The 26,359-nt window shown below is 38.4% G+C and overlaps 1 protein-coding gene across 3 annotated transcripts in view; it reads left to right on the forward strand.

Moving 5' to 3' along the window:
- The window catches only part of pde4ba (phosphodiesterase 4B, cAMP-specific a), a 201,962-nt gene that overhangs the window by 85,392 nt on the left and 90,211 nt on the right, over positions 1-26,359 (forward strand). The window contains exon 1 of one of the 3 annotated variants that reach the window (XM_088350232.1): positions 22,214-22,696. The exons of the other annotated variants lie outside the window; for them this stretch is intronic. Coding sequence (XP_088206358.1) covers positions 22,593-22,696 — 104 coding nt within the window. The 5' untranslated portion in view covers positions 22,214-22,592. Of the gene's footprint in view, positions 1-22,213; positions 22,697-26,359 lie in introns of those variants that run through there. 3 annotated transcript variants of the gene reach the window in all.

Raw genomic sequence — 26,359 nt, forward strand, 5'->3', positions numbered from 1 at the left:
TCGACTTAATCTTGCACAACACAAGGATGTGGGGAAAAAAAATGGTGATTGTCATTCTCTAAGTTTCACTGTTTTCTCCAGGAGCCTCAAAATTGGGGGCGGCCGAAACTAGGGTCTTGGTGACGTTGGGCCAAATCGTGATTCTTCCTTGAAAGTTGTGATAAAAACATTACACTGTTCATAAATATCGTTTTTATTTTTTATTTGTATTCTTTTTCATCTCTACTCAAAACAAGATCCAAAAATAAAAATACATTGGAAATCAATCAATCAGGAATAAATTAGTCCATAATCCGCTAGGGCTGCACTAAAATACACAAACTATGATAGAAATGTGCATTTTCTAATGACTCATAAGTTGGGAAATTTAAATTTTATGTTATATAACATGAGCCTTGTAGTTTCACTTTGTTTGCACGACTGATTTTATTTTTAAAATACTTTGCAATGAAAGGTACCATAATCTATGGACTGTAAGGCGCACCTGCTTATAAGACGCACCTTAAAAATTAGTATTATTACATATACTGTGAAGAAAAAAGGACCTGGGACCACCGTTTCCAAGGTTACTATAGACAATACACTAACACATCATGATTTGAAATCATGCATGGCACGAAAACTTCCCTTCCTCAAACCAGCACATGTCAAGGCCTGTCTTAAGTTTGCATGTGAATTTGCATGATACAGAGGAGGCATGGGAGAAAGTTTTGTCGTCAGATGAGACCAAAATATAACCTTTTGGTCATAAATCCACTAAGTGTGTTTAGAGGAAGAAGAATTAAGAGTACAATCCGAATAACACCATCCCTACTGTGAAGCATGGGGGTGGTAGCATCATGCTTTGGGGGTGTTTTTATGAACATGGGACGGGACAACTGCACTGCATTAACGAGAAGATGACTAGGGCCGTGTATTATGAGATTTTGAGGAACAGCCTCCTTCCCTCAGTCAGAGCATTGAAGATGGGTCGTGGCTGGGTCTTCCAACACGACATTGACCCGAAGCACACAGCCAGGAAAACCGAGAAGTGGCTCCGTAAGAAGCATATCAAGGTTCTAGCATGGCCCAGCCAGTCTGCAGACCTGAAGCCAAAGGAAAATCTTTGGAGGGAGCTCAAACTACGTGTTTCTCAGCGACAGCCCAGAAACATGACTGATCTAGATCCATGTGGAGGAGTGGGCCAAAAACCCTCCTGCAGTGTGTGCAAACCTGGTGAAAGACTACAGGAAATGTTTGGCCTCTGTATTAGCAAACAAAGGCTCCTTACCAAATATTACATTCATTCTCTCAGGTGTTCAAATACTTATTTGAAGCTATATCACACAAATACATAGTTAAAAAAAACGTGCATTGTGATTTCTGGGTTTTTCTTTTTAGTTTATCTCTTTCACAGTGGACATGCACTTATGATGAACATTTCAGACCCCTCCACGATTTCTAAGTGAGAGAAATAGCAAAACGGCACGGTCTTCAAATACTTCATTGTATTAAGCTCATCCAAATATAAGGTAGAAGATAAAAACGCATTTTGTAGCGCATAAATATTAGGAAATTTGGTTTCACAACTAAAATTAATCGACTCATTTACAAATGGTTAGCAAACCCAGAAACATTTTGTTGTAATCAGGCATTTCCAAATGTATTTACCATATTTCTGATTCTATCAAGGCACACTAGTATATCATACGCACTTTTGAATCTCTGGCTTCTGGGTGTGCCTTATCGCCCCAAAAATATTATATTTTAGTTGTCTTGACATTGTTATACAGTATTTGCATTTTTGTTACATTGTTGCTTTTTGGTTTGACTTTCTTAACTTTTGCTCTGAAACAGTTGTTGTTGTTGAGGTATTTTTTTATAAGGTTAATGATTTGTATATCATATTGTTTGCACTATTTGCACTTTGACTACATTTCCAAAATATTGTGACATGGAAGGTATTATAGTGGTGGAGGGATCACATTACACCAGTTTTAAAATCACTGGATTGTGCGTTTCAGGACCAAATTTAAGGTGCTTTTACTTGTTTTTAAATGTCTTAATGGTCTTGGGCCATCCTATCTTTCTGATTTGCTTTTAATTAAAACAGACAGTCCTTTTTATCGAAATTATATCGTAACTGGAGGAGGAGGAGTTTGATTCGATTGATACTGTCCTGTATTTACTTGGATCGGATTGGTACCAAAAATACCAATATCGCCTACCCCTTTTAGAGAATCGCCAGGTGGAACTGTTTCAGCCTGAACCATGGGGCATACACATACAGCGTATCACCTCCATCTTGGGAGGCGGCAGATGATGCATCCACTGTGACTGACCATTTATCGATGCCTGTGGTGTGAAGTGAATGTTGGGGAGAACATTGGGGGTGATTTTGCCTCTGCGGCTGCTCTGCAGAGAGTGACTCAGCTGCGTGAGGATTCGCCCCACCCTCGATTTGAGATTTTTTTGTATTGTTTTATTTTTAAACCTTTCTAAACCCTTTGGATTTTTCTCTTTGTTTTGCTTTGCTTGTTTCATCCAGACAGTTTTTACCTTTTTGTGCCTCTCTAAAGCACGCATTGTTTGTCACTCATCTGGAAGGAAGGGGTCAACAACCTCTTTGATGCTGGGAGATGCAATGCGTTCAAAAGTTTGTGGTCACCTATGAAAAGGGCACATTTTTATTTTCCAAATGAGTTGTCCAATGTCTGTGTTCTGAACATAATAATCTCTTCCCTTTGTTGGCCAGTTTCAGATATGTTTTTTTTCTTTGCAGAAGCAAAGCGCAGAAACACTGGTTATTACAGCAAATAAAGGTTGTTTATTTGGACAGGGTTCGCTTCACAGGAAGTCAAGTATCCAGGCAATAATCACTTGAGAAGTACAATGGAGCGACTCCTTTTTCTCGACATGTGCCATACCAAGATCTGTTCCTTATTATTCACTTTTAGTCTTGCTAACATAATGGCACAAGGGTTTTCATCCATTAGCCTTCTAATAGTACATTGTGTTTGCTAATTGCGTTAGAACGCTGGTGTGCTGGTTGCTGGATATGGGCCTCTATACACCTACGTAGATGTTGCATCGAAAACTAAAATCCTCATTTGCTATGTTAACAATCTATGATAAAGCTAAGCTCTTAAGGCCGAGTCTGTACCTAAACCAAGCCCAAATGGAAATTAGTGTCGGACCTTAAACGTCAAGGTAGATAATACAAAAATAACAAATTTAATTTGTCGGGCTTGGGCTCGTTTGGGCTTCACTACCGGCGGCATGGCTCTTGTCGGGCTGGATTTTTTTTAGGTCCGATATTACCTCTAATGTATGGGGTGTATTTCTGATGAGTTTAATGTTATCTCCGTTGAAAAAGCTAGTGCTTTTCTGTGAAAATTAAGGACAATCAGAAGCAAACTCAAACTTCTGAACAGTATTAGGGTGTTTGCTTTATTTGAATGTATTTAGTGTCAAAATGTAATTAGTGGACCAACAATCTATTATAGCAGTTACTGAAAATAACCAACATAGCACGCCAGAGGTCCACCACCAGAATTGCTTTTACAAAACAAAAACAGCCTCTCATGTCTTTATGTCAAATCAGTCTTAAATCTTAGGTCTTTCTGAACGGCAACCACTCAATACATTCATTTTATCTCTACTTTAAGTATCAACTTTGCTGTTCATTAATTTTGATGAGAATTATTGATCAAAGAAAATGTAAACAAAACAGATGCACACGTTGTTTAATCTAACAAAGTGGGATTTTATTTACATAAGAAAATTAATAGAAAAAAAAACATTTCAACAAAAGGCACATTCGAAATCAATCAAGGGATTCTGCTGTCATTGAACAACAATGATGAATAAACTGTCGACAAGGTTTCTTCTTTTTGACAGAATCTTGAAAAAGGGGATGGGTGTGTGTATTTGAAGCAAGGTGTTCACACTAAATATACGTTAAGGAGAATTTCTTTAGAATAACTGTTACCATATTAATACTCTGTCGTTACCATGTTTTTATAATGTTATCAGTAGTGATAAGTTTATAGTTTAGTAAACAATAAGAGTGAATAGGGAACACATCAGTGGATTTGAACTTTCAAAAGATAAGAGAAGAGAGCCCATACCTCAGATAGAAATTCCAACCTGTTATATTGGGCAGAGAGGATCCAAATGGGGACACAAGTCTTTAATGAGGACAAGGGAAGTAACAAAAGGAAGGATATAGAGTAAGGGGCAACAAAAACGCTGTCCCAAAAACTATTTATAAAGGAGGGGTCCAGAGTTTTAGAGTGCAGGCCTAATCAGGTAGTCAGTCCCCAATTAGTCGTTGCCAAGCTTGGACCTCACACTGCCTTTTCTAAAGGCCTTACCCTGAGCCCTTTCTCTTATTAAATCTCCCAGGTTACAAAAGCAGATCTGCCCTAAAGAGTGTGGAATCAAAGAACACTATGATTGGCCGATAGTGACAATTATGTGGACAGTCCGAAATAATATTCAAAATAAAGACCTGGCATCCTATAAGATCTCATTTGCAATGGTGTCCAATAGTAACAACAGAATAGCCTTATGAAACAGGTTGGTAGGTGATTAGAAGTCTGTCGTAACTTTAAATGTTTTTTAAGAATTAGAATTGTTTTTATTGTCATTCATAACAACATTGTGGGCAAAGAGATGAGAAGCCGACTGTTCGCTGATACAACGATGACGTCCATTCCAGTGCTGATATCAAATGCATTCGCCTAAAGCCTTTTGTTAGAGCAAGACCTCTCTGTTCAAAGGCCTGTTTTGTGTCTTGATGGAGACGTAAGACTTCCCAGCATATGAGGGAGGCTGGAATCTGATTCCTGTGCTCGGGTTGCACACACTGCTTTGTGTAAAAGTGTGTTCCAAGGTGCATTCATTGTTGTAGCCATGGGGCCACGTTGCACAAAGACGACTTAGAAAAGAAGAAGTGCTCTCTGTATGCACGCAGGAAGTCGAGCTAAACTCACAATGATCTACTTTGACGTCACTGCAATACTCTAATCGGGTAACTTGAGAACTCGGGATCTCCAGGAGAGCCTGGCCTGGAGGCTGCCTCGGCCTCTTTCTTCAACCCGTATTAAATTCAGGCAGCCGAGCGGGCTGACTCGAAATAGGCAAACAAGCTGAATTAAGACCATAACAATTGCTAGTGGATGCATTGGAATTTCAAAATTTAATTTTTTTCACATTTAAAAAGTGGAAGTACAGTATTGCCAACTAGAAGATTGGATCTTTCTTTAACGAGGAAAGAGGACTTCTTTTAATGGACATTTTGTAGTATTTGAACACTAGATGTTACTATATTGTGCAGGGCAACCAAACATAATTACAAAAGGGCCACTTCAGAAGTGTTTTATTGCATGAAATGTAACATCTTGATAGACAAATAATATTTGTTTCAAAAGGAAGTACAGCAAAATGTTGGCCATGAGCCCAATGAAAAATATATTTTTTATTAGAGGTAAGATCTTAGGTCCGATACCTGTCTTGGCCTGAACCCGGCCAGAAATTCTTGTCAACCAAAGCCCGACCAGTTCTTTGGTCAACCACAATTTTGAGGAGTCACCCATCCTTCCTCCTCCCGAGTCTTCACTAAAAAAACACCAATAAAATAATGAACATCTGGGTTAATTGGTAATCGAGTTAATTGGTCAGGCTCGGACAGTTCAGGCTTTCATATCTGTGGGCCAGGTCGGGTCAGGCTTGGGTTTTTTAGGCCCTATCTTACCCCTGGATTTTACGGGGGTATAGTTTATTTACTCAAATGTTTTCTGTTATATTGATGGTAGTCAGAAAATACAGCTACATTGCTTAGTTTATTTTGCGAGTGGTGTTGAGCTAAGGCAACATCTATAGCTAAAGCCCCGTAGTGAAACATATGACCACTAGATGGCACTGTATTTTCTTATGGGAAAACAGCACAGTGTAGCAACAGGATGCCAGACAAACACAGCAGCAACTTCTAGGTAGGGATTTTACTATGTAAAAGAAATACACATTTTTCGACCAATGATATTTTACTTTTTTTTTTTAATAAAAATTAATATTGGTATGCCAGTTTACTTATTTTTTCCTAGACTTCAGATCAATGTTTTTTTTACTGAATAAAAGTTTTTTTTGTACCACTAGTTTTAATATTGGATTATTTTTCTCCTGTGCTTCACTCATCTTTGTATTGCGGGCCGAATTGACTCTTTTGGCAGGCCTGAACTAGTGTTCGTACAGGTGCTTGAAATCATTGAAATGCTTGAGTTTTAATGTGTTTTTAAGGATTGAAAAGTTCTGGAATTTTGAGTAAAGTGCATGTAAATGCTTGAAATTGTTTCCATGTTTCTTAACAAATCTGCTTGAAAACCACACTGCTCAGTGGCTTTGCTTTGTCATCGCATTTCTACTTTAGCTGTCATTAGTTTGTACGGCATTGTTTTATGAAGCATAATTGCAGGTGCATGCTATACCTAAACATGGCACTACGAAATGTGTATTAGTGCGAGGATTTTGTGTCAATTATGGGCATTTGATATGGGCAAAGCAAGAAATTAAGGTAGAGTTGACTGTAATGGGAAGAACATAGTACTGACATCGTTACCCATATACTGTACCCCAATAGAGATTTGTTTAAAAAACAAATATAGTCACGATTTATTCAATATTTAGGAATCATATGTCTTGATAAATGCGCATGCAAGATTAAAGATTGCATATGTACAATATATTACAGATATAATTGCGACTGCAAACTGCATTATTAACACCAGATTTATTTTTTATTTTAATGGTTCTGGATAAATAAAAAAAATGGCTTTAAAAGTCCTTAAAAGTGCTTAATTTTGCCACTAAAAAGGTGCTCACACTGTGCTGTACTTTTCCTACCTCACTTCTAGTTCATTAAATATTAAAGAATTGGCTAAGTGTGTTCCAAATGCAACAAAGAAAATAAAATTGTGAGCAAAAGAACTGGACTGGAGATAAAAATGAGATCTGGGATGTCATTTGAAGCTTTGCAAGCCACGGTAACCCAACTGGGATGTATCATGTGTGTCACAATAATGTTAGCACGCATTGTCAGAACATGCATGCCTGGAAGCGTAAACACACACAAACAAGCAGTCACACATTTTATCTCTTAACGTGAGTTGGAACCGACATGGTGATAATGACGTGGTGCATTATGGTGCTGGTGCCACTGGCTTCTGTGGCAGTTATGCAGTATTAGTGTGCAACAGAGACGTGATGCATACATAACAGTTTTCAAGTAATTCAAATTCATTGGGAAAAAAATCCCTCTACAATATTCAACAACAAAAAAATGTTTTCATAAATTTTTACTCACTTGCTCTGTGACGTGCGGTGACGTCTGTTGAGCCACAGTCAGATTTACAAATAACTGAACCTACATATTATTCATCAAAAAGCAACAAAGCAAGAACTTAAACATTGGAAACACGTTTTTGTTGCCTCACTTTGACTTCAAAATGGATAAAGGTAATACTCCATCATGAAAGAAGAACTTACTGGATAGCTTTACTTGCTGTTAGCCTTCTAATACTATCACAAATCATATTTTTTAGGGCTGAGGTGTGCCCCGAATCAGAATCATTTGTCTCACTATCGCCCTCTGCCATGAAGCAAGGGGATTACGTGCCTCACTCGCAGGGTTGGGTAGGGTTACTTTAGCTGGATTACTTTCAATTACTTTTGGATTACTCCAATACCAAACATGCTAATAAAAGACAAAACAAACTAAATAGGAATAAAATTACTAAATTTTGAGCAGGCTTGGGGAGTAACGGAATACCTGGAACGGCAAAAATGATGTTAGCAAGGTCTTTGGATTTATTTTCATTTTGTTTCTGTCTCATTTTATGTTAGTTTTGCCGGAGATCAAAGAGATCAAAGCCAGGAGAGAAAGCTTACCACGTGTTGTGAGTCATAATTTTATTCATATTTAGTTTATTTTGTCTTTTATTAGCATATTTGGTAATTGAATAATCCAAAAGTAATTGAAAGTAATCCAGTTAAAGTAACCCTACCCAACTCTGCTCACTCGGCATTTCCTCTCACTCAGCATCAATAATGTGTTGCCTACTGTTCCTTTTGAATAAAAGCATGAAGAAAAGTCGATGCAACAAGAAAAAAAAATGGCTTGTCTCACTATTAGCTGGCTAATCACGGTTAACGGATCCCTTAACAACATGGGTCATAAGGCACCAATGAGGAAGAAACTCTGGACAGTTTTTCCACTGTTGACAGTTCCTGGCCTGTTTTGGCGTTGTGGCAAAGTTGGCACCAGTCCATTCCTCAGTTCTTTTTCGGTCTTTCTCTCTTACTGCCCCTTCGTACTGTGCCCCAGAGAATTATCTTGGTCAGTCCTGATGGCCTTGTGACGTGACCATACCACTGAAGTTTCCGTCTGCTCACAGTTGACAACTGTCCTTCGTAGGGTCCAATGTGCCATCTGATGTTATGGCGCACCGTTTCGTTAGTCACATGGGCGAATTAGTTGATGCCTCAAAGTTTCCTGTAGCATTGAATCTCCATGGCCTTTTTTTTTCAGTTTTGCTGTGAGAGTCCATGCCTTGCAAGCGTAGAGGAAGATGGCAGTAACCAACACTTGCATTAGTCTGATCTTTGATTTCACTGCTATGTTCTTGTCCCTCCAGATGGGTTTAAGTCTGGCAAGTGCGGCTGTTGTTTGAACTGTCCTTGGCATGATTTCTGATTCTGACTGCTCTTCTAATATGTCAGCTCCAAGATATATAAATTTGGTGACAGGTTCTAGCTCTCTGTGGTTGATGCTGATGTTTGTGGTGATACCTTAGGGATTGTCGGTCATTACTTTTGTTTTTTTTCTGTGCTGATTTCCATCCAATACTGGCTTGATGCTTTTACCACGCGATTGACCAGAACTCTGAGTCCTGTTTGTCTTCTGCCAATCCGGCAATATCATCATCAAAACAGAGGTGAGTGAGGTTCTGTCCCCCAATACTGACTGTACCTCCATGTTACTCCAGAGCTTCAGACATGATCCTGTCCAGGAAGATGTTAAATACAGTTGTAGAGAGAATGCATTCTTGTCTCACACCAACTGTGGTTCAAAACCACGCTCCAATACAGATATTAAATTGTCTAAACTCATTTCTGGCCCATGTTGTACTTCCGCATGGTGGCCCAGCTTGCTAATACAATCACTTATTTTATTGTTAAGGGTTGTAGTGTGCACCAAATCAAAATTCCTGGTCTGTCCTTTGCCCTCTGCCAAAAGGAAGTAAATTGCATGCCTCGCTCTGCATCTGCAGGCGCTAGGCACAGTGACATGTTACATACTAATTGTATAAAAAAAAATCTTAACATATTAAAAAAATGCAGTGATTTTGAATAAGAAAATCCTCAAATTTTAATTTTAAATGAGAAATAACTTACACACTGAATTTTCCACTCCGCTTATCCCTACAAGGGTCGTCAGGATGAATATAACCATTTAACATATTTTTGATTTTATTTTTTCATGATGTAAGGTGAGGCACATCCTCATCTGCCTCCCCTGACTGCACACCACTGATATTGCTACATATACTACAATGTGATATATTTGACTGTGTTTAGTTGTCCTCACAGCATGTTATGACATTTGAATAGAAAGGTAAATAGAGTATTGATTTTGTTGTTGTTGTTGGTGTTGAAGCGAGAGAGCTCCTGGAACATTCAAAGCCGTGAAAGTGCTCACAGTGTGAGATCAATGGAGTACCCCACGAAGAACCATAAAAACGTTGTGTCCACTTGTCGGTGGCCAAGCTGCTAGTGGAGTCTTATCACTGATACTCTGTTCACACAATATTTGACCTTAGACTTTGTGAACTTCACTGCTTGACCACTGCTGCTGTCAGGATTTGACACAGATAGGAAAATAGCTCAATGAAAATTGTTGACCAATAACTAATTAGCAGCAAGGAAACATTGGAAAAGAAATAGCCGTCTGTATTGAGTCAATATGATGTCTTTAACACTCTCTTAAAGCATGAGAACGTTCTAAACATGTGAAACGTACTCACAAAAAAAAAAAATTGTCTTATGGGCTAAGTTACAGTAATCATGGCAATGATGAATTACAAAAAACTTTCTAAATATATTCAATACTTGAGATTTTACAGTTGATCGATGCTAACTAAATCATGTGTCCAGTATTACTAATATTCGTACTGAGTACTCCCCGTTGTTTTAAATGATTGTTTTTCCTAAAATAAAATGTTTGCTTTGTTCCCTGTAAAGGTCCTAAATATGCCATCATTAAATCCTCAATCGAGCTAGCTGGCTTACTATCCATGCTACAAACTATAGTTGACATCTCTGGGAATTAATTATCAAAATGTACCGTTTACCTAATTGTTCGAATTAGTTATCTGACTCCATTAACCAAACACAGCCCACATTCACCCAACAATTTATGCGTGCTCGTTTCTTGAGGGAAAAATGAACAGGAAAGCCGACATTTTCACACAGGGGCAGATTTATTTTCCTTAATAATTTAACTAAGTGTACTCCATCGAAGACGGCCGAAGTGACGTTGGAGTCTGTGTGAAGCCTTCTTCTGAAGTCCTTTAGCTTTTTCATATCGGCTCACGTCTCCCTGCAGGATGGCGTCTTGGCTCCTCCCATGGGCGTGCCAAGCCGTTGTTTTGCGCCCACCGTTTTCACAACACAAAGCTTTGATGTCTGGAACATTCTGTGTCAGCACACTCATGCGTCCTGTTACCAACAGAACTAGACAAAATATTATGCAATTCGAACAGCCCGCCCTGTCATTGAACTAAAGCCCACTCGGTGAAAATCTTCATTGCATTATGAGTTAATCGTATAAAATCCTTTATAGTCAAATTGTATAAAATCCTTTATCTCCAATGACGAAAATTTGCGTCATATTTGTTTTGTCTTAACCCTCGGATGCATGACCTACTATTCGCTCTTCCAGATTCAGATTCAGATTCAGATCTACTTTATTGTCATTCTAGTACACGTGTATACAGAACGAAATGTCGATGCATCTGACCCCCACAGTTTCCTTGAATGTACAGATATAAATAAAGTTGTATTGTAATTGGCTACGTATAGTATTTTACCATAGTGCCGATAGTGCAAGAAGAGTAGCTAACCAGATGTGCAAAATGGGCAGTCAGGTTAACAAGTCAGGTACACAGTAACATTAACACTGTAACAATAACGCTGTAATTACCATAGTGCAGAGAGCAATGTGCAATGAGTGGCAAGCTATAAAAAACTGCCAGTAGTGCAAAAAGTCAGATTAGCAGCCGTTTAGATTTAAGTTAACTATATGTTAGATTGACCATTTAACAGTCTAATGGCCAGGGGGACTAGACTATTGCGGAGCCTGGTGGTCCTGCACCGCACACTGCAGAACCTCTTCCCAGAGGCTAGCAGAGTGAACAGTCCATGATGGGGGTGAGAGGGGTCCCCGGTAATGTTCTTAGCATGGGATAGGCAGCGCTTCTGGCCAATGTCCTGAATGGAGGGAAGTGTAGTCCCGATTATTTTCTCTGCTGTCCTCGTTACCCTCCTCACACTACCCCAGTCGGTAGCGCTGCAGCCTCCACACCACACAGAGATACAGCGAAACAAAATACAAAATACAAATACTAACAGCATGATGCCATAAATCGGTTATATAAAGAGTACCTGGAATATGACAATATGATAACTTTATATCCGTAAAGATTTTGAAAGAATTACAACCTATCTAGTCGTTTTTTCCCCCTCACGTTCACCCAAGGGTTAGATTTAGCGTAATCGTCTTCTGTGAGGAAACCTGCGTCATGTTTGTTTTACATTGCTTAAAATTTGCATATTTATCCTGACATTCTCTGTATTCTGTTTTGGTCTTCAAAGGGACAGTGCGCCATACAAAAAAAAACTTTAATTCAGTAAATAAAAGCATTGATTTGAATAATAGGCAAAAATACATGATCGATCATACCAATTGTATTTTTCTTTAAAAATCATTGGATGAGAATTTCGTATTTCCTTTATGTAGTCTAATCCCTAACTAGAAGTCGCCGCCATGTTTGTACGGCATTTATCTAGTGGTCAAATATTACACACTGGAGCTCTAAGTTTTTATTACGTGATTATCCTGGAGTGCCATAACTAATCTCATTGTGAAAAATGTTCACTATGCTGTTGTTGACAATAAAAACAATTCATATGTGATGAAAAGCTCTCAAATCTCATTTTTACGCCAAAAGTTAAATTAGTCTCGTATCATCTTATCATGTTACAAAAAGGATAGTGGGATGTTTAGACGTGTTCTAATGGATGGGCAGGGCACCTGTATGATGCGGCAGGGGTAAACCAGTGTAAACTGTCGCGCCCTGCTGTTGAACCGAAGAGTGTGTTGTGTCACCCTGACCCGAGTTACACGGCCGCTTTCTTGTGTCCCTTTGAATCTGGAGGGACGAAAGCATGACCAACTTGGGTGCCGAGGTGCTTAACTTGTCTGGGTGTTTGGGCATTTGGCTTGATCATGGTCCCCAAAAATTTTCGTGTGTGTTTTTTGCTTATTTTCTTTGTTTTTGTGTATGTGTTTGTCTTGCTGTCGGTCACCCCTCTCGAGGGATATGACCAAGGTAGATAGATTGATGGATATTTGCTCAACTCTTGTCACTCTGTTTGCGGGTAAACCTAGATGTTTTGTTCAGCACACACACTTTTTCATTTTAAGCATTGGTTTTGATTAGTTGTGTTTTTTCACAGTAATAAATCTCCCAATCTGTTATACTTTCTTGATATAAAGTTAGCATCATATGTCTTTTATACTTTCTTGATATAAAGTTAGCATCCGATTCATTTGATTATTGGTCTTACGTGATTATAATGTATAGTATCTAATGTACGGCAGACGGTGGTGTTCCAATTTCTTCAAGTCGTATTCGGGCAGGAAACATTTGCTTTTTGTAGACATACTTAAATCAGTTCTTTGGTTACTCGAAGCTGAAGGATCAGAGATCATCCATGAAATGTGACCTGTACGTGGTCCACCAAACCGGGGCCGAGGGTAGCACAAGAAACAGTGTCAGTTTCAGAGGGAGTCATGCAGCATAACAAGCTCTCGTACGTTGGGAATGCTCTGACCAAGATAGGACTGATTGATTGTGTAGAAATGTGCATTTGGATTCTATGCCCTTGTTTGGTAAAATGGCCTTTGAAGATATTTTGCATTGGGTCCTGCAAGACTTCCCAAGAGCAGAAATCAGCATTCCTACGGAATCATCTCAACTTTTTTTGTTTCATGCTTTTTAAAACGGTATTGATGAACCTGATGAGGTAAATCATTTTGTTTTATGCCAAGGCTCGTTGATGTATTGAGCTTCGGAGAAGTTTTCCTTGAGAGATCTTTAAAATAATCTCCAACACTTCATGAAACTAAATTGGGAAGTACAATGGAGTGACTCCTTTCTGTCAGCATCTGCTACTCCATTCCAAGATGTGTTCCTTATTACCGGCTGTGTACGTTCAAAAGTGAAAAATCAATCCACCCAAATAATAAGTGGAGACTTGTAGCAAGCAATACACATACAAGACAGAAGAATTTCGGATTATTTGGCTCATAACAACTAAGGTGATGGCTTCATCCGGCCTGGAACTTCCCATCGGTCCGTTTTGCCTTCGTCGTCACTCCTGGGTTGGGTATGTCATACTCAACAAGTAGTGGACGCCCTCTTGGACTTTGTTGTGCCTCAGCCAAAATGTTTGCCTTATGTTGGTGAAAGATTATCTCAATTGCTGATTTAAGAAGTGACTGCTGTTAAAGATTTCCTCCTCCATAGAGAACTGGATGGTAGACTAGAAAGTCAGTCTGTTAAATCAATGCTTCTCAACCACCAATGTGGCTTGAGATTTTCTTTGATGTGCTGCAGAAAACTGTCCAATTTTGTCTAATTTACTACAAAAAATTGATTTCCTTTTTGAAAAATGCTGTGAAAAGACTTGATGAAATCATTGCTGACCAGAAGACATGCACACTATTGTTGAAAATTTCAGTTTTGCATCACGTGCAGGTAAGGTGTGAGAAGGCATGACACATAAAACTTTCCTCCAATTGTTCACAAAGTGGTAAACTTTCCTCTTCCATTGCCTTGGATCAAGGATCTGTAACCTTTATGACTCAAAGCGCTATGAAAGGCCAGAGCCTATATTAAGAAATATACCACTTAAAATGTGTCTCCCTCCAGTAGTTACTTAGGATCATTAAGGCTCGTTTTGACCCTCGCTTTTGTCATAAATTATGGTTTTGAACAAGGTGCTGGCAGAGTTATTTTGTGAAATGTCACAAAACACTGAAAACGAGCAAGATACAGATATATTGAGGGGAGTGCGCTATGTGTGGAGAGATCTGCACACCCCTACCGCTCAGCCAGTCAAATTGCTCTGGGTGCTTGGCTGGCATTTTGTTTGGGTGTTTACAGTTTGTTCTGTGGGTTTTCATCATAAAGTGAATCACCAGTGAACATAGATTGTATATTGAGCTTCCATATGAAGGATACAGCCAAAATAGGTCCGTGGTGTAACACCGTGAGTGCAAACTGGAGTTTACTTCACCCTATATATTTTGGAGCGAACAAATGTCTTGCTCTGTTGCTTTGGCTTGGCATACATTAAAATTGGTTATTCGTAAAGAAGATTACTATGGGCCTTGTTTTATCTATGAGCCAGGTGTATTCATAAAAAGAGCCATTACTTGCTTGCGAGCTATACTTTCCCAGCACCAGCTTTGGATCTACAGAAAGTTTTTGGCATGGGTGATCAGAAACCTGTTTTTAAAAAAAAAAACACTCTTCAATGTTGCCTTTCAATAATTTTATAAGCAGTTGCACCCCAGATGGGACTTGAACCCACAATCTTTGACTTAGCAGGACATGCCATATCCATTAGGCCACTGAGGCCTATCCAATGCTAATTTTGTATGTGGTTTAATTTAGAAGGTTTGGTCGAGGCCGTATTTTCGGATTCTATTTCATTAAAAAGGGTTAATTTAAGTTTATCTTTGTATAATCTGATTACTTTTTGAAAAAAAGACATATTATTTATATATATATATATATATATATATATATATATATAGACATATTATATATATATATATATATATATATATATATATATATATATATATATATATATATATATATATATATATATATAAATTTTAAATCAATTTTCATTTCTGTCTGAATACTTCTTTAGTAATTTATTAACTCTGGGAAATCCCCAAAAATATGCGTGAAATATGCGTGAAATCCTCCACCTTACCACAGTTCCGCCAACATATGTTGCTTGTATTCTTTTATTTTGAAGTGATAGAGGGTGCATCGAAGTAACACCTTTCCATTCAAACTCCCTCCATGTCAGACTGCTGGTTATTTTGTGTCCCTCTTTCTAAGTTTTCTCCCTGAGAATTATTACTATTTCAGTTCGTAATACTTTTGTTGCATACCTATGTAAGCTTTTCAGTGGAAAGCGTGATTAGTAGTTTTGTTAACTTAAAAATTGGGTGGTCAATCCCACACTTGTTACTATATTTAAATTCCAACTGAATAAGAGTTGAAAGGATCTTGCAAATTATTGTGCAGTATTCTGTTTTTGATGTTTTGAGCACATCTCATTGGATTTTGGGATTTTAATCGAAATCCCGTCGTTTGGAATATGTTTTCAGATGTGCTTTAAATCTTCAGCAAAAAGCAGGACCTATCCGTCCACTTTTGTTTGAAAAATCTCCCCCTTTCCTGTATCCTTTTTTGTAGGTTCTGTTTAAAGGAGCCATACCTCCTGGGCATGATTGTTGTCAAATTGAATTTGGAGATGTGTTTTGATCCTGAAATAAGCTGCACTCTACCACCAAAGATAGCTAAATAACAAGTTTTTCATCAAAGGATGTCGATGTTTTATGATTCTTGGATGACTTATCGTTCCATGTTTTTTCTGCCTTGTTTTTCTAGGCTTGGTTTTCCGCCGCAAACAACCTTATTAAGCCACAGATGATCAATAAATCTGTTTTCAGTGTTGGGTGCCATAGTTAGGTTTGCGGATCAGATAAATCCAATCCGACTTGAAATGCCTGTCACATTATTGCTGTCCCTGTGTGCCCTGCGATTGGCCGGCAACCAGTTCAGGGTGTCCCCTGCCCACTGCCCGATGATTGCTGGGATGGGCTCCAGCCCCCCCGCGACCCTACTGAGGATAAGCGGTACGGCTAATGAGATGAGATGAGATTATTGGTGTTTTGCTAGTTCTCCAGAGCTGTTCTCTAAAAATAGAAAAGGTAACACACTGTTGTTGGGACTTGAGGCCTCATCTATTAGGCCATCAGGGCTTACTTCAATGAAGCAATCAATGTTCACTCTGACAGTCAGCAAGGCTGACATCACAATGGCAGTTTTAGAATTTGAAATCTTGATTGTCATTGATCGTTAATTACATTTGTTTGATTAGCACAGGCCAAAACCGAATATCCATCATTGAATAGATTTTTAAAATCTATTTTTTTAATTATCCATCATTTAACAGATGGATTATTTTTTGCCAGATTCTATGTCATTTATAGGTATTAAAAATAATCTTCTAGAGCTGTGACATCATTGGATGAACACTGTTAAACGGTGAATACTATTACCACAGCATATGCGGCAGCTTCGAAACAGATGGAGATTGTAGTTAAAGGTCTTCCCAAATTCAAAACCATGCAAAATGTGAGGAAATAGTACATGGTTTTTGCATAAAATCTATAAAAATGTAATCGGTATATTCCAATCATTTTCCGAGACAATGCATTTTGAAGATAGCCTGTCTCGTCTTTGAATTTCTGAGCTGTGATCCGAGGAATACCGGCACCCCAAAAAACATTTTACCAAATTTGTTTACTTGTTAATTATTCATAGAGGTGACGGGTTTTTGAAGCCCAGTTCTGGTAATTTTGTTGAGAATTACTCAGCGTTGTGGAAGCAACGTTCAAATTTCTCCAAGCATAAATGAGTGGTAAACAATTGTTGTTTTAATTACAATCGCCGTCTTTTTCAAAGCTGCATCGCATGTTGTGGTTATGGTGTTCGCCATGTTTTAAGTTATGTGTTCCTTCAACACTCTAGAGAAAACAAGATGGCTGTGTCAACTTTAAGACTAAATTTCTTGTGTGTGTGTGTGTGTGTGTGTGTGTGTGTGTGTGTGTGTGTGTGTGTGTGTGTGTTTGTGTGTGTGTGTGTTTTTGCATGTGTTTGTGCATGTGTTTGTGCATGTGTTTGTGCATGTGTTTGTATGTATTTTTATGAGTTTGTATGCGTTTGTGTGCGTTTGTATGTGTTTGTATGTGGCCTATAGGCTCTGTACCGACTAAACCGATTTTCGTGAAAATGAAGACAGTTGTATTTTAGGCTTCTGGGAGAGTTTCTAGCTAGGTTTTCTATCAAGGCACCCCTAGTAAATACCAACAAAATCTATAAGCATCTGCTTTCGTGTACAAGCGGAGTTATATCCGGCCATGAGCCTCTTTGGCACTCACTAGTGGCCCCTTGGCATTTTTTTCAACAAACCACTGCCCAATTAACTTTGCCCTAGCAGAATGCCTGGCAACGCCAAGCCAGGAAACGCCAGGCCATTAGGCTTGTGTAATTGAAAGCATATTTAATTTTTAATTTTGGACACCCGCAAAGGGAAATGCATAGTATGCCAGTTCATTATTTTAACAAATATTGCATACTGTTATTCTTGAATTCATTATTATGAACCGTTAACGTCATTGTCACTGTCGGACAAGTATCTTGCTATTATTTGATTTTTCCACACCTCTTTGGGCTGATCTGCTTTTGTAACCTAGGAAATTTAATTGAGAGGGCGGGCTCAGGGGAAGGTCTTGAGTACCGTTTGGAATATATTTTCGGAGCTTTCTCTCCTTATTCAGAGTATCTATTAAACAATAAAGAACAAGATATTCCTCCCATTGGCTTTCCCTAACATGAAAACCAAGGTATCAAATTGTAAATGTATTCAAATTTGCTGGTGACATGCAGATAAACAGTGAACTATATTAAAAATTATTGATCCACTTAAATTTGTTTATTCCGGACTATAAGCCGCTACTTTTTTCCCAAATGTTCAGCCCTGCGGCTTATTCAGTGAAGCGGACAATTTATGGAATTTTTCTAACGGCCACCAGCGGCGCTGGAGTATAAAAGGTAAGATTAAGACCAGTAGAATATGTGCGCCAAGAAAGACTGCAACCTCTAAGTTTAAGCATACACAGTCTGTAAAGTTAGGGTACGTTCCGATAATGAGGAACACGCCCTTGATGGCGATAGTTATGAGGAAGAAGTTGAAGACGATCTACCAGGAATTTCAAAATTATGGGATTCTTTTTCTTCAAAGGCACGTTTGATACATTGCGAGCGTGATCCTACTAGCGTGTTGGTACCTTTCAAAGGCACAGTTTGGGATGAAAGTTATATTATTATTATTAAAGCTTTGAAAACTCTCTCGGTGTACCGTCTTTCTTCGTAAATATGTGTAACCATGTATAATATGTATTTGCAACTGTATATTTTTGTAATGTATTTATTTTAGAGATTTATTCTGTTATGTGTTCTACGGACGAATCAAATAGAAGGGGGGGGGGGGGGCAAACGCGGGCTGATGGGAAGTGGGGTAAAGCTGAGTTACCGGTAGATCTGTTTGTTGTCGCAGCGGACAATAGTGGATATATATTTTTCCCACCCTTAACTTTGGAAATATACATTTTGTTTCCTTGGATTGTTGGGATATGATATAACAAAATTGCTTAATTGATGTTGAAAATGTCAGGAAAAATTGTTAAAACGTTATATTGTCAGATATAACAAAATTGTGAATATGCTTGATTGCTGTTGAGATTGTCGAGAGGGGTTGTTCGAACCTTACATTGTTTGTTTGCTGCTGTTGGTGTCAATGGATTTGTTCTGACCAAAAATCAATCGTGGGGCTTTGTCCTGGACGGATCTGTTGACACTAACAAAGATGTTAAAAATGTCAGAAAAAAATGTTAAAACGTCATATTGCCAGACATAACGAAATTGTGAATATGCTTGATTGCTGTTAAGATTGTCGAGAGGGGTTGTTCAAACTTCACATTGTTTGTTTGCTGTTATTAGTGTCAATAAATTTGTTCAAACTTTCAACGGGACCTGGACTTTACAAGTCTGCATCATACGTTAATTACGGGTATCATTTTCCATTTATGATGCCGACTGTGGTTCTAGGATTGTGTACTATCTATGTAGTTAAACGTCATATTGGAATATAATATTGTGAATGTGCTTAATTGCTGTTGAGATTGTCATGATTGTTTTCTGTTATTAGTGTCAATAAATTTGTTCAAACCAAGTTACAATCATGGAATTTACTGGTATGGGCTAAACTTGTGATTGTGTCACAAGTTTTAATGGGGGCGCACGCGGCTTATACATGGGTGCGGCTTGTGTAAGTACAAAAGTGGCAAATCACCTAAAAAGTGGTGGGTGCGGCTTATAATCGGGTGCGCTCTATAGTCCGGAATTTACGGTACATCAACTTCTCCTACAAAGTAGGAAACTTGTTCAAATGTTGACACTTGAGACAGACTTTTATCGACTTTTGTGAATACTGCGTGAGATTTTAAGAGCCATTGGAATATTCTAACGAGGGTTGTGTCCCCAGGAACCCCCGAATGCATTACATCTAGTTGATAAAGTGCTTGGATCCGTCATAGCTGTCGTTTATTGCGAATCCCTTTTTGATGATGCTTTGTGTGGCCCATCTGGCTGTCCATCTTGCCTGCCGCCTCTTTAATGTGAAATTCATGGCCTGACTGAGAAAGGTGAGCAGAAACTGCGAGTTACTGCCATCTTGTGGCTTTTACTAGTATTAAACGGTCAGATTTATCCCCCAAAGCCATCTGTAAGTGTCATGGCGCCGTTTAGCGGTTGCCTGAGAGTAGTGATGTGTTTGTTGAAAGCCCCATATTGCAACCTTTGTGTAAGTACATGTATGTGTGTCATGCTTTTTTTAAATACATTGATATTTGGCAACAAGTTGCCTCTCTCAAAGTGTTTTATTTTTACTCTGTTTTATGAACTATTTCAGTACCAGACCTTTCTTTCACTTGGGAAGTGCTGGTGACGGCCAATTTTTTGCCACTTTGACTCATTTTTGAAGGCCTACAGATAATTTAGCTCTGTGGCTGTAAAGGAACAGGACATATCTAAAGAAAGCTTCAACCCTCATATTTCATTATAAAACACAGTATGCTTCGACCCTTTGTCATTGTGTAGTAAACAACAGTTGAACATTGCTAAGTTTCATGAAAATACTCGTTTCCGAGAGAACTTCTAAAGAAAACGGCTATAGCTATTGTATGTATCAACAATATAAACAACGATTTCCATAAATACAAGGGCACTTTGCTTGCAAAATAACATTTTAATGCAAGAACATTGAACTTGTGCATGAACGATGCATGAACTGAGAATTGTCCCCGCGAGCAGGAGCGCTCACAAAATCAATTTATTCAACTACAAGACAATTTGTGAAAGATCAAAGCCACTCCTGCCATCTACTGGTGATTTAGCAAACTCATATTATTCCCAGAGGATAGACAATAATTGAAGAGATGTGCCAGAGTCTTTAAAACAGTTTGGCACTCGGGGACAATGCTTTGGAAAACCTTTTGTTACGATATTGCACTGAATGAGTTAACTGTGATTTGAAGATAAGTTATCTCTTGAAAAAGGTTTAACTTACTGAATTGTTTAATAAGCAGTTTAACTATTTTTTGTGGAGATGAGAGCTTATTTTTCAGTGGGAATGAGATAGAAAGATAGAGATAGATGGCAGAAGTGAGTTGAAGAGAGGGGGAAAATGGGCAAGGGAGAAAGAGAGAGGGAAAGTGAAAGAGTAAGAAAGTGATAGAAAGAAAGCGAGAGGTTAAGGGAGAGGAAAGGGAAGAAAGAGAGGGTAGTAAGGAGGAGGAAACACGACTGAAGGGAGAGGACAATGGTGGAGGAGGGGGGACATAGATTGGGAGGGAGCAAGAGAAAAAAAGAGAGAGGAAGAAAGGGCGAGAGGGGAAGTTGAGGGAGAGACGGGGAAGGTGAGGGAGGGACAGGAAGTAAGTGGGAAGGACGAGAGCAAGAGAGAGAGAGAATGATAGAGCAGGCGAAGGGGAAGGAGACAGGGAGAGAGAGAGGGAGAGAGGGCGTGGGAGAGAAGAAGGGATAAACGAGAGTAAGAGTGAAGAAGATAGATTAAAGAAGATAGATGATGCAAGAGGGGACAGAGATGGATAGAGGAAAAGAGAGAGGGAAAAATAGAGAGGGCAGGTTTGGTTTTTGTTTCTGATTGTCTGCTTGGACATTTCCTTGTTTTTGTGTTTGTGTTTGCCACTTGGTACCTTCTTTTGTAGATAAATACAATGCCTCTTTTTGAGCACCCCAGCTTCCAGTTCCTGTCTCCCCCACATGGGTCCATTCATCGATCTACAAATCATAATGCGTGGTGCATTGCAAAAATAATTGTACAAATAAGAAGGCAAATATACAGAACATATTTTGCGTGAACTGTTTGATTACGCTTGCTCCATTAATAATGATTTCTCATTGGTTTTTGTTTCTTGTATTAGTCACACACCTGCTACTAGTGAGTCGTGAGACACAACCAAACTTGAGCATTTAATATGACCCCCTGATTTCAGTATTGCATCTTATAATTTCAAATACAGCTCAGATGTGAATACTGCGTGTATGACCGGAAGAATTTCAGAGAAGAAAGATAAATTCTTGTACTCTGTGCTTTAGACAGTGCGGGTACTACCTGGGGATATTTGTTCTGCTGTAGTTTCGAGTAAAATGTCACTGGCACAGTGACCCCCTGCAAGTGTGCCAGATGCCATCAACTCGTGCACCAGACAAGAAGAGGAGATTTTCAGATGGAACGTCTGTTTGATTTTAAATTAAGAAAAAGTGTAAAGGCCATGAGAGTTTTTTGTTTTTTGATTTTTACCAGCACCAATATTGGGAGGTTGTTTCTAGATGTCTTCACACGGCTTTGTGTGAATGGAATGAATGTGAGTGATGAGTGACTCCAGAATCCATTAATATCCATTCCAGATCTTGAAGCCTCCTCTTTACTCTGTTGGCCTGCACTGAAGGGAAAACACACATGGGCAGATAGGCAGGCACACACACATTAGGAATTCCAGGCTTTGCCAAAGATTGTCAGCTCAGAGAAGAATTGCATTAAGTGATGTGAGCTTAAGTGTTTGGGTCAGGATATCTGAATATTTGTTACCATTTTCTTGGATATGTTGGCTAACTAGCCATGTGAGTGATGGATTGCTTCCATGTCAGTTTCAGGACTAGTTGAGTATGAACTTTTGGATCCTATTTTTACACTGGATTGAAACATGTACTATGATTGAGTGAGAGGTACATGGCCTTAGTCTGGAAGCGTTCTTTTTACTTCGTTTGGGATTCCATGCATGTGCCTGGTAGTGTCTGCATGCGAATGTTGGGGCGATGTACCGTCGGCGTTCACCTTGTGGCAAAGGAAGGGTTCATTTTGACTTCAGTGAGGAAGTTATCAGGAAGCTCCATGCCGCCAACCACGGGCACACAAACAGGTTAGAACCCTTGTTAGCATTGTGCATGATTGCTCATATGTAAAATGGTTGTTTTGTGGTGCGTGTCTGCTGTGCTTTATTTATTGTGTTATTGTGGCTTTTTGGGGTGGACACAGCACAAAAAATACCTCAACCAGGGAATGACAAAAGGAAACAATGAAATATTTGCACAAAAAATGCTGTGTAATACAAGAGACGTGTGCCTAAGGGGAGTAGGCTGAAGCAGAAGCTCAGAACTGCCTAACACAATTCCATTTATATCTTGCAGGTGTATTCAGGTTAAAAATAATTGCATCCCCTCCAGCATAAAGTAGTGACATTTCAGACCTTTAGTTTCTTATTCTCATAGCTTTACAATATTTACTTTTAAATGGGCTGTTTCCAGTGTACTCCATGAAATATTTCTTAAAATTAAAATGTTGAGAGAACTGACCCTAGAGCTTGGTAGGTCACAAAACAGATATACATATTTTATTTTTTTTGTGCGTGTTTGTGCTCTTTAGTATGAATCTTTATAGAACTTTGGCCACTTTTGTGTAATTTAGACTCCTAACTTACTCAAGTAGTCAGGAAACTAGCAGATTTACAAATAAAAATTAAAGAACTTAATAACAAAACAATATCAATTTCCTAACATCCAATTAAAGGTAATAAAGCCAACCTTTTTCCCTTTTGCTCTCTTATAGGATATAAACAATACAATTAAATATATGATATGATGTTTTCAACCAATGGAGATGGAAAATGTGTGATACGATTTGAGGAAATGTGAGTGGCAGAGTTTTGTACTGGTTGCAATTTATGGGTCTGGAAATCAGTGAACGCATTAGTAATCAAGACACTTGATTTGACAAGTGGAGTATTGTTCCATAAATGGGATACACAAAGACCGGAGGTGACACTGTGATGTGACCTAATAAGGGATTTTACCAACTAAAAAAACTACAAATAACATTCTTAAAAATATGGGTTGCATAAAGAAGCGTTGTTAGGTAGACAAGCAATTTGGTGTCATCCACATAGCTGTAAAATCCTCAACAGACTCTTCTAAGATCTACCGTATGTAAACACGTTGGAACCTTCTTTTATCCTACTTTTTCATACATAGTCTTTCTGCAACTGTGTATACAGTACACTATCGTTAGTAAAATGTTGAGTAGAGTTAAAAGATGCATACATCTGCTATTGGACTAGTACCTAGGTGTACAGAATCTGTGTATTCAACATCAGGATACAATGTATCAACACGGAATAATATCTGTTTACCCATGAACGTCTGTTTAATCAGGTTATGGAGTAAATGAAGTGTGAAGTACAAGGCGAGGCCTTTCCCTGGAGGACTGTGGGCACTTTGTCTCAGGTGGAAAAACATGTGGTACGGCAAGAAGATAAAAGGGAAACCACTTTGGACTGACCCAATCAGGAGTAAATATACTTTAGTGTTTTTACATACAGGAATTTTAGATGCACAGTTCTGGAACCATTACTGAGTATTCATTCTGTTTTCAAGAGGGATGGTTGCTGGATTGAAATCAATATACTGAGGGGTTACCAACTTTGTACTCAGGGGCCTCAGGTAGCCACAAATGGGCATATGAGTGGCTCACCAAAGTACAGTCCTTTTGATTGTCATAAATGGCCTTGCCAGTCAAATATTTGTTGACCTTCCATGATTTTTGATTTTAGAGAATTATGATAATACATAAGACTTTAAAAAAGTGCTGTATTTAATTATTAAATCAGTTAAGCTGAGAGGGCTTTTGATAATCATAACAATCCAATTTTAATTTACTAGACAGGATGTGTTTGGATGGATTCTTCCTTCATAAAAATGTGTATTCTTCCTCAATGTAACAAAATGTACTTCCCCCTGATTCATAAACACATCTTAGAACTGTTTTTCGTCTTAGAGACAGCTATGCTCGTTTTTGGCTTTCTCTGGAAATGTTATTTGAACAGGGACTGGATTGTCCTCTGCTGTGGCTATGAAAGTTTCTTTTCAAAACATTTCAAATTGTAAAACTGATAATGCTCGATGCCTATACCATAACCATAACTTGTGCCCCTACCCCACTGGTAACGTCTAGGTTTTTGTATTTGCTTAACTCCAAAAACAGTTTTCTCAGGCGAACCTGAACACTCATCTAATGTTTAAGCAATCAATCTAAGAGGCAACACCCAAGTAACCTTGAGGACCTGGAATTTTGCTCACTTGGGAGCTTGTACGGACAAAAAGTGCTGTGTTTTCAATGAATACTTCCAGAACTGTATCTAGAAACCTGCGGCCCTTGTGAAAAAAATGAAAGGAAAGTGCAAGAATGAATGGTTCCGAAATATTTTCGGTATCCAACCAAACTTGTTCTGCTATACCTTTGAAGAGGTTTTAGAGCTTTTAGGAATTTACTTAAAGTAATTTTCAAATCACATGCTAAACATATTTGTCAAATTTATATCTCTATCGGTAGAAATGACAAGTGTAACAATATCTTTAGAAGTACACACTCCCATCCTCACTCAAAGCATTTTTTAAAACATAGTAATTCCCTAAATAATGTCCAGATTTAAGGTCATTCCTGTATGTTGATCTTACAATGTTGGTAAAGCAAGTCATGTCACCTTTTATTTAGCCATTAATCAAAAGGCTGCACAGAACATCTCTAGAACATTCGCTGATTTGAAACCAAGGGAAAAACTCAATATACCTCAGCATGACGAAAATTATGAAACTTTAGGAAGGAGGTAAATCCCCCCTCAATGATGACAAGGCTTCAATGGATTTAGCAAAGACACATAATACAATGCTTTCCTGGAATATCATAATGGCTAATTGTTCGCAATAAGATTAATGAATTTCCGGTGTACAAAAAACAAAGTCTTTCAAACATAGACAGCACCACTTTGGTTCATGCTTCATATTAAAATGAAACTTCCAGCCTGTGGTCTTCTGAACCGCTCATCAGGTTACATAAAAATCACTTTTTGGCATACCTCCTGTCTGCGCACATGCCGACCATGTGCCCTTTGTCAAAAAGACACGTTATTGCATTACCATAGTTAGCGTGCGACACTAACAGTGTTTTTCCATAGATGAACTTTACGAGAAAGTACGCAAAAACAATTCGAGTAAGACTGAGTTCTCAGACAAAAACATCCAATTACACAGTACCGGTTTCTTGTTCCCTAAAGCTGTCTTTGTGCTGTTTTTCCAAGTTTAAATGTTTGAATATCCTTCTACATTTCAACCACCAGATCAACGATTGCCTTCCTGCATTTTGTTAACTACAAAAAGGCTGGAAAGCTATACCATAACAGAGTGTTTGTTAACTAGTTTGCGGTAAGACTTTCTCTGTTGTGCCTCAGAGAATTGTCCCGTTGTATCTAATTGATCATTACAAATTTGTAAATATTTTCAAGAAGTGTGCCTCTGGTCTTTGTCCCGTCATCAGCAGATTACCTATAAAATTAATCCATTTCCAGTATGTTGCAGCATATCACTGTTTTGTAATTATCTGATGAGGTTGTGCGGGTAAATTAAAATCTTGTAACTGATTTGGTTTATTATTTATAATATACTGATTAAAGCGACCTCCCCAAAACTGTCTTTTTACTTTTTTTTTCTTTTTTTGTCCCACCTTTTTTCATTTTCCTTTTATATTTTTCTTC

The sequence above is a fragment of the Urocampus carinirostris genome, chromosome 12 (genome assembly GCF_059441175.1).
Source record: "Urocampus carinirostris isolate Australia breed hairy pipefish chromosome 12, RoL_Ucar_1.0, whole genome shotgun sequence".
Taxonomy (NCBI): Eukaryota; Metazoa; Chordata; class Actinopteri; order Syngnathiformes; family Syngnathidae; genus Urocampus; species Urocampus carinirostris.